At 42.0% G+C, this 13,320-nt stretch overlaps 1 protein-coding gene across 2 annotated transcripts in view; it reads left to right on the top strand.

The window, feature by feature from the left end:
• Positions 1–12,997, top strand: part of zswim5 (zinc finger SWIM-type containing 5) — a 168,977-nt gene extending 155,980 nt beyond the window's left edge. For both annotated transcript variants that reach the window (XM_008109558.2, XM_062978363.1), the window contains exons 9-14: positions 1,033–1,293; positions 2,635–2,770; positions 4,103–4,257; positions 7,818–7,981; positions 8,402–8,483; positions 10,595–12,997. In XM_008109558.2, the coding sequence (XP_008107765.2) occupies positions 1,033–1,293; positions 2,635–2,770; positions 4,103–4,257; positions 7,818–7,981; positions 8,402–8,483; positions 10,595–11,457 (1,661 nt within the window). In that variant the 3' untranslated portion in view covers positions 11,458–12,997. The remainder of the gene's footprint in view (positions 1–1,032; positions 1,294–2,634; positions 2,771–4,102; positions 4,258–7,817; positions 7,982–8,401; positions 8,484–10,594) is intronic.
• The last annotated feature ends 323 nt before the right edge of the window (positions 12,998–13,320 follow it).

Here is a 13,320-nt window from a genome sequence, read left to right as displayed (position 1 = left end):
TCTTTCTTCTTTTTATTCTCCCTAGATTGTAGTTCTTCAAACATATGTTGCTTATTTACTCCAGTTAATAAATCTATTTGTACAGTAGAACTGAGTTACCATACTTAGATAGATGAGCTGCACCTAGAAAAGAGCTTTCTGTTGAATTATCATGTGTTATCTGTGAACAGGTAAACTTACTGTGTTTCCCCGAAAATAAGACAGTGTCTTATATTAATTTTTGCTCCCAGATATGTGCTAGGTCTTATTTTCAGGGGATGTCTTATTTTTCCATGAAGAAGAATTAACATTTATTGTTAAACAAAAAAAAATGAACATTTATTATATACTGTACAGTAGTTGTCATCACAAACCAGCATAACCAGACAAACTGTGAATCCTATCAAGAATTTCTTGTTATTACCAATATTTCCATGTACAACACTTTATGGTACATACATTTACCAATCCTGTATGCTCTGGTGTTCTGTTTGGTGGGCATGCTTCCAAACAAAAACTTTGCTAGGTCTTACTTTCAGGGGAGGCCTTATATTTAGCAATTCAGCAAAACCTCTACTAGGTCTTATTTTCTGGGGATGTCTTATTTTGGGGGAAACAGGGTAGGTCTTACTTTCAGGGGAGGCCTTATATCTAGCAATTCAGCAAAACCTCAACTAGGTCTTATTTTCTGGGGATGTCTTATTTTCGGAGAAACAGGGTAAATACTAGAAGTTTGCCTTTTATAGGACTGTTTCCTCAAATCCTCCAGTCACCATGGTCACTGGCTCTACATAGCTCCGTATGGGTTAGGATCATAGTTATGGCGACCATTCAGCTGTGAATCTTGGAAAGAGGAGGTGGGAAGAAGTAAAGCTAGAGAAAACTACATTCTTGGATCATAATTCTCAGAATCCTTCAGATAGCAGAGCCATTACTGTGAAATATAGGGGTATTCTGGAAATTGTAATCCAAAGAAATAACTTTTCCCAAGCTTTAGATGACACTGTAACAGAAGCTGCTCCATTCATCCTTGGTCACTTGCTGTTCCCTCAGATGCTGGTGACTCGAAGCCTCCAGTGTATCAGCATATGCCTGTGGCCAACTGTAACCCTGAGAGTGGGGAATCCTACCTGTCCTTGGCTTTGGAGGTGGCACTGATGGGAATGGGACAGCAACGGGTGATGCCGGAGGGCCTTTATGCTCAAGATAAAGTATGGCGGAATGAGGAGCAGATCATTGGCCGCTTGCAGGAGCTGGAGCTGGACGCTGTTCTAGTGCAGACTCTCCGCAAGCAATGCATCTTGCTCCTGGAAGGTAAGGGAACTGAAGTGCCACTGCCACCAAAGTTCAACCCTCAGCCCTGAGACAGTCTAGATTCCCTGCATTAAGTGCCATGTTCTGCAATTAGAAATCCTAGAAAATGTCCCTTGATCACATAACCTGTGCCAATCAGGTATGGATGGTTAAAAGGCCTGCTGAACAGAACTATGTGGCAGGAATAGATGTGTTCTTCTTAGTTGTAGGTTGTGATAGTGATCGTCGTAATTAGATAAGAGTCTACTTGATGTCATACCATTGGAATGGCCTTTTTCCCTGAGTGTGAAAATATCACACAGACTTCTCTGTGCTTTTAACACCTTTAACACCTTGTCCTTGTAGACATTCTTAGAGTCTAAGAACTCTTGAGTACCCAGCTAATGGGGAAGTGATAAAGGAGTTGTAGTCCAGTCATTTTGGAAGAGTCACAGGTTGTAACAGATGCTGTGTGTGTATTTTTTTTTCTCCCTCAGCCCCCATTTCTGCTCCCTATATGCTTTGCTAAGAGGAATGGGTTTTCCCCAGACAAATAATACCTTGCAACAAGGAGTGATGCCTCCTTGTGACAAAGCTTTCTATTCTGAAGTTGCCTTGAGCAAGAAGTTTGAATCATTCCTGTGCTCAGTTTCAGCAAATTCCTGCTTTCCTCCACTTTTCTTGGTGCACAGTTTAGAGTTCTTGCTAAAAGATAGAGGAGGAAAAGAAAAAGAAGGGGGAGACATTAAAAGCATCAGTATGACGCTGGGCAAGAGAAGGAGCATTCTTTCTGGCTTCTAGTAGCAGAGATCCTTGTGGATCCAGAATAGGTCTTCACAGTCACTTATGGATCTACCACCCAGACTCTACCTTTGGAAGGCAATCATACTTGGCCATGGGTGATCACCCATGATAACTAGTAGTGGTGTACAAATAGAAGCATAGGGAGGAAATGGAGTAGAAGCAGGTTTGGAAAAGGATGGTTGGAGTAGTGTTCCTAGCAACATACTACTCTAGTTATAAATTTTAGTACATCAGGGAGACTAGGCCTCTGAGCTGTAAGGAAGGTTAAAACTTACTGTATTACTAACGGGCTGTGGTAGCTCCTGGCTTCTATGTCGTTGGGCTGCAAATCTACTCCAGCTTGTAAGAAGCTGTCTAAGGTGCTAAAACCCATCTGTAAAACAGTTCCAACACCTTGAATATTTCTTGTAATGTTTAAATTAAAACCTGGTGTGGGCTCTCCACCCATGGGAACTCACTGTCCGCCATTCCCCAGTGGGCCAACAGAAATCTCTCTCTGATAGAAATCCTAAGGGTCTATTTGAAGGCTGGTACTGATGTGGTTCTGCTTCTGTCTAGGTGGTCCCTTCAGTGGCCTTGGTGAAGTGATCCATCGTGAAAGCGTGCCCATGCACACCTTTGCCAAGTACCTGTTTTCTGCTTTGCTGCCCCATGACGCTGACCTGGCCTACAAACTGGCCCTGCGCTCAATGAGGTGTGTACTCCTTTCAACATTTCTTTTGGTGTTAAAAGCTTGTAACGCAAAGTAAAAATTATGGATAATTTTCCTAAAGTTTGCTGAAGGTTTTAATTCCCTGTCCTTCCTCCACCAAATTTTCCTGCATTCTAATTGTTGCAGGTTTTTCTGGCATGTTTTTACAGAGAAAGAATTTGCATACCTTTTACTTTTTGAGAAAGAAGAGGTACAGTTGTCTTATTTCATCACTTGTTTTCAACAAAAAGTGACAGTAAATAAAATTACCTGCTAGAAAACAGGGTTCTTCCTAGAAATCGGTTAGAGCTACAAAATGGTATTGAGGTTTGCTTGCATCAGGGGGCCACATTGTCTCTTCCTCTTAGACATTTTTTTTCATGTCAAGAATGACTTGAGAAACTGCAAGTCGCTTCTGGTATGAGAGAATTGGTCATCTGCAAGGATATTGCCCAGGGGACACCTGGATATTTTTGATGTTTTTACCATCCTTATGGGAAGCTTCTCTCATGTCCCCGCATGGAGCTGGAGCTGATAGAGGGAGCTCATCTGCACTCTCCCTGAGTTGGATTCGAACCGGCAACCTTCAGGTCAGCAACTCAACCTTCAAGTCATCAGTCCTGCCAGCACAAGAGTTTAATCCACTGCGCCACCAGGGGCTCCTCCCTTAGGCAATGTGAAGGGCCTTTTCATTTTTTATTTCTTTTTCAAAAGAGGTCATGTGGTGCAGGGCACACTTTGTCTACTGTACTTTAAGGTGCCGTAGGGCTCTTGGTTGTTTTGAGTGTAATTTGTTTCTTGATTGGTTCATCTGCCATCCTTATTGGCAAGGGCATACTAATGAATGCAGTAAGCTGTCAGGTGTAAGTAGTAAATGCTGTCTTTCTTTGCAAGCAGAACTGAGTATGAGAGAGTTCCGGCTTCCTGTTTCTTAGATTCTCAAAGGCCTTTAAATGCAAGCATGTGGGCAGGTAGCTCCAAAGTGCAACAGATGCCCTGGAGCAAGCGACGACCACCTCCCCCTGCCTAGTGCTAAGCAAAACCAGATGACATCTGAGCAAATCATGGTTGGCTTTGACATAAAAGCACAAGATGGGGATGTTTCTAAACTTACATTTTTCTTTACAAGTTTATAAATCACTCCTCAGTTCTCTAGCAGCCTTTCAAGTTTCCTTAAGCCTGGTCTTGCGTCCATATGTTGTAAAATCCCTTGAAGGGTTTTCCATGTAGTTTTTAACACCAGCATATTGGGAGCAAACAAGATGGAAAAGATTATGACCCATTGACAGGTGCTCATTTATAGACCTGACGTATTGATGCTTTGATTCTTCCTAGGCTGCCCGTTCTTGAGACAACCTCCTCAGGTGATGTTACGCACCCTCACCATATTGTTTCAGTGGTGCCTAGCAGGTACCCACGCTGGTTTACTCTGGGGCACTTGGAATCACAGCAGTGTGAACTTGCCTCCACTATGCTGACAGCAGCCAAAGGTGAGTGACAAGCCTCTTGTAGAATCACCGCTGGAAACTCATACCTGAAAAAAATTCTAGGAATATGAAATTACTCTAGATACTGGTAGTACAAGGTGGACAACTGGAATGAGTCTTCTATCCTAGTACTTTCCAGGAACGACATAGCTCGCCACAGCTGCTCCTGAATGCAAAACAAACATACTTGAAAGTGACTGGAAGTCTACTTCCGGTTCTTCAACAATGATGTTTTAAAAATAAAAAAACCACAGAGGGAATCTGTAACCTAGTTAAAAAGATAAAATACTACTCCTAGAAATTCAGGAGAGAAAAGACACGCACACAATCACCACCTTTTGCCAGAAGAAGGAAGGGATTCAGCTAATCTAGTTGACTGAGAGTCTGTACCATGCCCACCTTGGAATATCAACTTTTCTGCTGGCACTGTACAGCCATAGAGGCTAACTTTTCTCCTTGGGATGAGGGCAATTACTAGATTAGTCTCATATCACAGAAACTCTCGGGGGTCTTGGGGAATTAATGGCAGGAAAGAGTGTTTGGAAAGCAATGGCCAGAGAAGTGAGGAAGGAAGCAGGAAGATAAACAATTGACTCTGGGTGCCAGGAAGTGAAAAGAAGGATGGACGTGGGAACCAACTATATTAGTTCTGTGACATTTGTTATGTTTTCTTCTGTAGAGCATGTGGGCCCACACAGATGCTCTCACAGGCACATTTCCACACAGGGGACCACATCCCACCCCAGCAACACCTCTGTGAATCTGAAGTTCCTGATTTTTTAAAATATGATTTTGAGTGAAATACTCCCCAAATTTCCCCAAACACTAACTCATACACCTCTTGCCTTTTCTTCAGTTCTCCTTCCAAATGGCTACTGCAAGTGCCACAGTGGAATTTCTGGGCATCATTTTGATGCAGAAACAAAAGGACAACCGGGTATTTTAGCACACTCAAATGAGGAAATAGCCTGAGGGGGGCTGAGGATGGAAAACTGCCCAATTGTCATCCCCTGCTGTAAACCATAGATGGGGGAGACTTTCCCTTCTTTTTCTGCCCTGTTTTTCTCTTTACTGTGATCTGAGTTCACACTATTGCTGACAAGCAAAATGTTTGTCTTCATTGTACTTGGGAGCAGCTGGAAGTGATTTCTTTAGCTTTAGCATACTTTGTAAAAGCTTGAAAGCCCCTCGCTTCCTGTGTCAGATGTTATCCTCATTTATGTTTCTTGGCTAATTGGTTTGGGATGCCTTTACTCTACCTCTGAAACAGGACCTGTATCTTGGCTGTGCTCCTAATTTAATAAGGGTTGCCAGGAAGGGGACAATTCTGAAAAGAAGTAGGTAGGCCAGGTAAATACTAGATTTTGCTGATATATAAACATGCAGAGAAGATTGGAACAGTCCTTTGACATCATATGGTCTAAACAGGAATCACCATAAAATAACAACTAGTTCAGACAACAAGTCACCAAATGGTACAGTGATTTCTACCTGTAAACCTGCCAGTACTCTCCTTTAGTTGACATTGTTTCCTCTAGACTGGCATGGAAGGCAGTATTCTTTACTGTTCTGTTTTTTTGCCATGAGTCAATTGGCAATATCCCTATCTGTGACCTGTTTAGATGGCAGGGATAATTCCTATCCACTTGGCTTCACTAGTTGGACCGACTGGATGCTGACTACTCGAGGAAACAAAAAAGCCAGGCTTTAGATTTTGTGGTTCAAGCATTTCTGTTTCTGTGACCTTTGTCTTGATTTCACACAAAGTACTATCGCAGGAAGTAAGCAACTTCAGAAAATAGCAGCTCCTAGCAAATTTAACAAACTTGACCTGGCTTTTGAAAAGCCCATTTTTAAGTCCTCAATGTCTGACTGATAATAACTAATATAATTTCTCTATTCATTAAGTCTACTAAAAATGTTTTTGGATGTTTGTAAATGATATTATGCTTTAATTGTTGATGGGCCAGAAAATAAATATTAAGCACAGCTACGTTTTGCTTACTTGGCGAGTGTTGGTGCTTTGGTTTCAGTATTATAACTCATTGCGAACCTTTTAGGAAAGCTGTGATACATGTCAGAATAAAATGTCCTGACCTCCAGTGCAATTGCTGGACGTGACCGTTGGTGTGCATTCCCTGGCCACCTCACCCAATGATTGGAGTAAAGAGCAAAATGGTAGTTGGCTGTGTTATGAAAGAGATAGGAAATACTATTATTTACTTCTAACATGAGCAGATTGTGCTTTTGCCATTTGTCATTACTGTTCTGTTTTGAAATTCCAGCTGTTTTTGGCAAAAATAATATCCTCCCTTTCAGAGTCCTACTACTCTCTAAATATCCAGGTTAAACCCCCACCTTTTATTTTAGTTTTCTATTTTTAGGATTGCCTTTCTTCAGCCTTAACAAAGAAAATGCCATTCATCATTTAGTGGTGTCTGTTCTACTATACAGAAAGCCTATTTTGCAAGTGCTCTTTAATGACATTTTAAATTATGCTACAGATAACTGTGATTCCAGTTATCTTTCTAGCAAATATTTATCTGAAAAGCTTTACTTTAGTCTAGTAGTTTTCAACCTTTGGTCTTCCAGATCTTTTGGACTTCACCTCTCTTGTCTCAACTCAACCAGTATGGTTAGTGTTGAGAAATTCTCAGAGCTGAAATCTCTTAACATTTGAAGCATTAGAGACTGGGAACTGTTATTTTTAATCACTTTATTACAAGAACCACAGTTCCACTCTCAAATGTGGAGGACTGACTATATGCTTAAAACTTTACTGCTGCACTTAAAAATCTAAGATGTGCCATCCTACAATAGACAGAGGGCCCATCAACGCCAGCATTGCGTTTCCAACACTGACCAGTAAGATGCTAATTGGAAAGCCTAAAGCTAGCATAGAAGAACAGGAGCTGCCACTTTTGAATTTGCAGTTTCTTGTTAACCAAATAGCAATAAGTATAGTTAGTATTTGGAAAACATCCCTTTTCTTTTTAACATTATTTTTGTAACAGCTGTGCCTTAAATCACTAAACAAACATTCCCTTTTATTTTTAACATTATTTTTAATAACCCTAACTTTCTAAATTGCCCCGTCTGAAGGATTCTGTGTGTTATGGTCCAAAAAAGGTGATTTCTCCAAGCTTTGGTTTTGAGTCCAAAGTTTCCTGACAGTAAAGGCCATGCTGTTGATGACAGGGCAAAATTGCTGGCAGCAGCAGACTTTTGTACAGTGTTCAAGTGCCCAAGTACCTCACTTTCATTCCAGAGCCAGAACGTACAGTGGAACACCCTGGGATATTTGCTTCAGTTTGGAACAGTAGAATTGGGGGAATTCAGGCAAGCATTGAAGGATCAAAGGATCAAAATAAAAAGGTTTTTTTCTCTTCAATTCAGGATGTCTCTTTTGTGTGTTCTGCACCTACATGAGCACTTCATTTGATTTCTCCCTAGCAAAGTTATAGGATAAGGATTACAATATGATATAGTTCAAGTAGACCAATGGCTGAATGATTGGCACCCTAGCAGGGCAGTTGACGAGCTCCCTTCCTATTTTCATGCAGGCGACATGTTACGTCTACGGACTGTCCTGGAAGCTATTCAGAAGAACATCCACTCCTCCTCCCTGATCTTCAAACTGGCCCAGGATGCTTTTAAGATTGCCACACCTGCTGACAACAGCTCAGACACAACCCTGCTGAATGTAGCTCTGGAGCTGGGACTACAGGTGAGGAAAATCTGTGGTTGCTCAAAAAGTCTGGGAATTTACACTGGATTCTTGTTGTAGTTTTGAGGCCCAACTTGAAAGTGAGTTAAAAAAAAAAACAGAAGAGAAATATAATGTTTATTTGTATGAAACCACTGAATGTAAGTTGTGCTTTGGCTACTTTTCCCCTCTTTAGGTGTTCTTACACACTTAATCTTAAATTTAAACTTATACAGTGCCTTCAAAGAAGTTGTCTTAAGAACTGTTTTCAGATGGTCTCCCATCAAGGTTGATCATGAGGCCTACACTGATAATCTTTAATAGCAGAAAGACATCTGGTGGCTTTAGTCCAATTTCTGAATAAGTTGATCTAGGAAAGTGCAACTGTGCTTAGTAACCACCTGAGAAAAATGATTACCCTCCCTTCATGTTCTGCTTTAGGTGATGCGCATGACTCTGTCAACCTTAAACTGGAGACGGAGGGAGATGGTGCGGTGGCTGGTGACCTGCGCAACAGAAGTGGGTGGGTATTTCTCACAAACACATCCTGAAAGTGAAGGGAACTTTCATGTATCAAACCAAGGAATTGTCTTGTTTACTTGGAAAATGGTATGGTGTTATAGAGCAGCAAAGTCAAGACAAGAAAATAGTACTTAGTATTCGCACAGCACTTTGAGCATTCAAACCATTTCTTTTACTTACTCCCTATTCAGGTACTATTCCTGTCTGAAGCAGGAAAGGCTGTATTTTTCTCCTGGATACTGGTTTGACACCTGTCCATTACCAAGCTACATGGCATGTTTCTGGAAACCTCCTTATCATCATCATCATAGGCTATTACTCACAGCCAAGTATGATTGCCTTCCAAGTGTAGGGTCTTTGTGGTGGGTCCATAGGTGGCTATAGAGACCTATTCTTGAGCCACAATTTTTTTGTAATGAGGGCATCGATTTCCAGATGGAAGGCGGTCTCGGTCAGGGTTGGCTTGACACGCCTTCTTCTTGACACGTTCTCCCTTTCGCCCTCTGTTTGTGCCACTTCTAATTCTATAGCACTGCTGATCACAGCTGACCTCCAGTTAGGATGCTCAAGTGCCAGGACTTCCCAGGTTTCAGTGTCTATGCCACAGTTTTAAAGGTTGGCTTTAAGCCCATCTTTACATTCCTTTTCTTGTCCACCAACATTCCGTTTTCTGTTCTTGAGTTGAGAGTATAGTAACTGCTTTGGGAGATGGTGATCAGATATTCGGACAACGTGGCCAGTCCAGCGGAGTTGATGGTGGAGTATAATCACTTCAGTGCTCATGGTCTTTGCTTCTTCCAGCACGCTGATATTTTTCCACCTATTTTCCCAAGAGATTTGCAGGATTTTTCAGAGGCAATGTTGATTGAATTGTTCCAGAAGTTGAGTGTGACGTCTATACACAGTCCACGTTTCACAGGTGTATAACAGGGTTGGGAGGACAACAGCATTATAAACAAGCATCTTGGTATCCCTACGAATGTCCTGATCCTCAAACACTCTCTGCTTCATTTTAAAAAATGATGCACTCGCAGAGTTCAGGCGGTGTTGCATTTCAGTGTCAATGTTGACTTTTGTGGAGTGGTGGCTGCCAAAGTAGCAGAAATGGTGAACATTTTTCTAATGGTATGCCATTAAGCTGTATTTCTGGCATTACAGAGGGATTGGCTGGTGCCTGCTGATAGAGCACTCAGGTTTTCTCAATGTTCAGTGAAATTCCAAGGTTTTCGTATGCTTCTGCAAAGATATTTAGAATGGCTTGTAGGTCTTCTGAATGAACACAGACTACATTATCATCAGCATATTGGAATTCTATAACAAATATTGGTGTGACCTTGGTTTTGGCTTTCAGTCTGCTGAGATTAAATAGCTTGCCATCTATCCAATAGATGATTTCCACGCTGGTGGGGAGCTTCCCATCAACAAGATGAAGTATCATAGTGATGAATATGGAAAATAAGGTTGGAGCAATAACAGCATGTTTGACACCTGATTCCATCTTAAATAGGTCACTTTGGGAGCCATTGCTATGCAAGACTGTTGCCATCATGTTATCATTGTTGAATAGGGAAGGCCTCCCTATGCAACAATGATGAAAGAACAAAAGGGCACATAATATTCATGAATATAAACAACAGGATTCCAAAATATTTTTACTTAAGTATATACATTTTGGGGTACACATTTCCCCAAATTTTTATATAGATTTGACATCCACTTAGATTTCATTCACGTTCAGAAAGTGTGATGTTGGATACATTCTATGTGATATACATACCAAACAAATCCATCAACCAGGTAAAGGTCTTCTTGCCATCAGACCAGTCATTAGACTTCCATAGCAATCTTGATTGGTAACTCAAGTTGTCAATGTAGAAAAATCATGATCAGTCATTAAAGCTGAGGATAAAATGTTAGGCTGTTACTAATCTAGGAAACATTGCTGAAGCACGGTACACATGGAATAATTAATACTCCTCCCATCTTTCTGCTCTAATTAAAAGAGAAAATACAGTTCGTGATCAGTTCTTTGTCATCACTCTGTACTCAAGCATTTCAATATCATGTTGCTGTTTTATTATTAGCTGAGAAAAATTTGTTTTCTTCTTTTAGGTGTCCGGGCCTTGGTCAGCATCTTGCAAAGCTGGTATACCCTCTTTACTCCCACCGAAGCCACCAGCATAGTAGCAGCAACAGTGATGTCCCACAACACCATCTTACGCCTCAGCCTGGACTACCCACAGCGAGAAGAATTGGCAAGTTGTGCCCGCACTCTGGCCCTCCAGTGTGCCATGAAGGATCCTCAGAACTGTGCGCTCTCTGCTCTGACCCTGTGTGAGAAGGACCACATCGCCTTTGAGACTGCCTACCAAATAGTTATAGACGCTGCTTCCACAGGTATGACTTACTCACAACTTTTTACCATTGCACGGTACATGGAGCACCGTGGGTACCCGCTACGGGCCTTCAAGTTGGCTTCACTTGCCATGACACACCTCAACCTTGCCTATAACCAGGACACACACCCTGCCATCAATGATGTGCTGTGGGCATGTGCGCTCAGCCACTCCCTGGGCAAGAATGAGCTGGCAGCCATTATTCCACTGGTGGTGAAGAGTGTGCACTGTGCCACAGTGCTGTCCGACATCCTGCGACGCTGCACCATGACCGCCCCAGGCCTTGCTGGCATTCCTGGCCGCAGGAACTCTGGGAAACTGATGTCAACAGACAAAGCACCGTTGCGCCAGCTGCTGGATGCTACAATAAGTGCTTACATCAACACCACTCACTCGCGGCTCACCCACATCAGCCCTCGGCATTATGGGGAATTCATCGAGTTTCTCAGCAAAGCTAGGGAAACTTTCCTGCTGGCTCAGGACGGCCACATTCAATTTGCGCAGTTCATAGACAATCTCAAGCAGATCTACAAGGGGAAGAAGAAACTAATGTTGCTAGTGAGAGAACGATTTGGATGAGGAAGAAGAAAACCCTGATCATAGTTGGTGAAATCATTCTTATGGGGCAAGAGGATCCCCAAAGTCTTTGAGGAACACATACCAAAAGCAACACAGCTGGAAAGGTTTGCTTCCCACCCACAACTCACTCACAAACACCTCGGCAATACCAAAAGCTAACCTGAAAGTTGAATACCTCTTTCCCAAAGGGCAAGCTGGATGGAGGCTGAAAAGCAAGCCACTGCAAAGGAGACAAGGAACTATATTGTTCAGCCTCTTGTGTTGCCAGCTGGTGGCCTTGTGAGGTGTACAACCTGCCAAGACTGGCAAAAAAAATCACAATTTTTTGTGTGTATGTACAAGTGAAGACCCTTAATTAAAAACCTAACATTAACTGTTCTCAGGGAGTGCTTTACTAAAAGTAACAGAAGCATTTATGATACTGTAAATACAATAGTATATGTGTCAATTATTAAATTGTAAAGTTCTAATTATTTATAATTATTCTCTTTTTGTTTGGGGGAATACTTGAAATGTGTTGTGGGCTGATATATATATATATATTTCTTTTTTTCTTGTTAAGCATTTCTGAACATGAGAAATGTGAACATTTCTCAGGTTTTTTTCCCCCAGCACCGTCGGCAAAGAAGGGGACGGGTGGGTGGTATCTGGCAAATGGCCATAAATCCAGAGCTTATGCAGAACTGCCAGGATGCAGCAGACTTGGAAGAGAGACCAAGCCAGCACCGGCAAAGCCAGAGGCACCTCTTCAGCGTATCAAGACTGTCAAGGTGCAGACTTGGCCCACTGGCAGAATCAACTGTAATTCTCTTCCTGTGTCTGCTGGTTTGTACTGTGGTTCCAAGTATGGAGTACAATGATCCCAGGAAGTCAAGTATCTATCTGTGAAACAGTTGGGCACATAGTGTAAATAATCTATTTTGGCCTTTCTCAATGTGCGGATGGATGAATGGATGCGTGTAAGACTTGCATACCTCTCAACATGCACGTGGAAAGGGTTCTATCCTTTCTTTATGCAGGTGGGGAGCAGGAAACCCATTCCCATTTGCTTATGGCTGCATTTTCAGTTCCATTGGTCAGTTGTTGCCTTTGGCTGCAACTGCAAAGGCTGGTGCCCTCCTGAGGACAGCTTCCCCTTCCACTCCCCATCACTGTTTACCAGTAATCTTATTTTTTAAAAATAAGATCTTCCAGTGAAATGAAGGGAATGTTGCAGGAGGCAAGCAGCTCTTCCTTATTCCAGTTGTCTTTGTGTTTCCTGCTCCGATGTGTCCTAGTTTTAAAAGGAGCCGGGAAGGACTTGGGTAGTGGGCGGGCAGGGATTGGGATGACATGTAGTTTAGGAAATGTGGATTAAAGTTACCTACTGTCTAACTCCCTTTTTTTTTAAGAATCCTAAGAAACTGGTCTCAAGGCCAGGCAAATCCAGTTCACCCAGTATTTGTTGCCATAGAAGTATCATTCTTCACGTCTTGACTCCTTACTTAATTTTGTGTGTACAACTTCTTGACATGTTTAATAAAAAAGGAAGAAAGATGTCCATGCCCTTTCTGTATTACTCCAGTCATTCCTTTGTCACTCAGATAGTAGTGCCAATTAGAAACAAGATTACCATTAGGCAAACTGAAGTGAACCCCTCGGGCAACAGATTTTGGGTATTATAAGGGCAGGAAATTGTTTTGTCATTGCTTGATTTCTCTTGAGCTCTTGAATAAATTGGCTTGTTTTGGTTGTAAAGAGGTTTAGTGGTGCGTTTGCTGTTCAGGCAGCAAAAATGTCTTAGTCCAAGCCTGGTTCTCAAACTCTGAAAAGAGAACTGTTCAAAGGTAACAGCTGCAAGTGGTGAGAAGTCAAGTCAGTGCA

The sequence above is a fragment of the Anolis carolinensis genome, chromosome 4 (assembly GCF_035594765.1).
Source record: "Anolis carolinensis isolate JA03-04 chromosome 4, rAnoCar3.1.pri, whole genome shotgun sequence".
NCBI classification, from domain to species: domain Eukaryota; kingdom Metazoa; phylum Chordata; class Lepidosauria; order Squamata; family Dactyloidae; genus Anolis; species Anolis carolinensis.
Note: the sequence above shows the minus strand (reverse complement) of the source record. Positions and strands in the feature narration are given on the sequence as shown.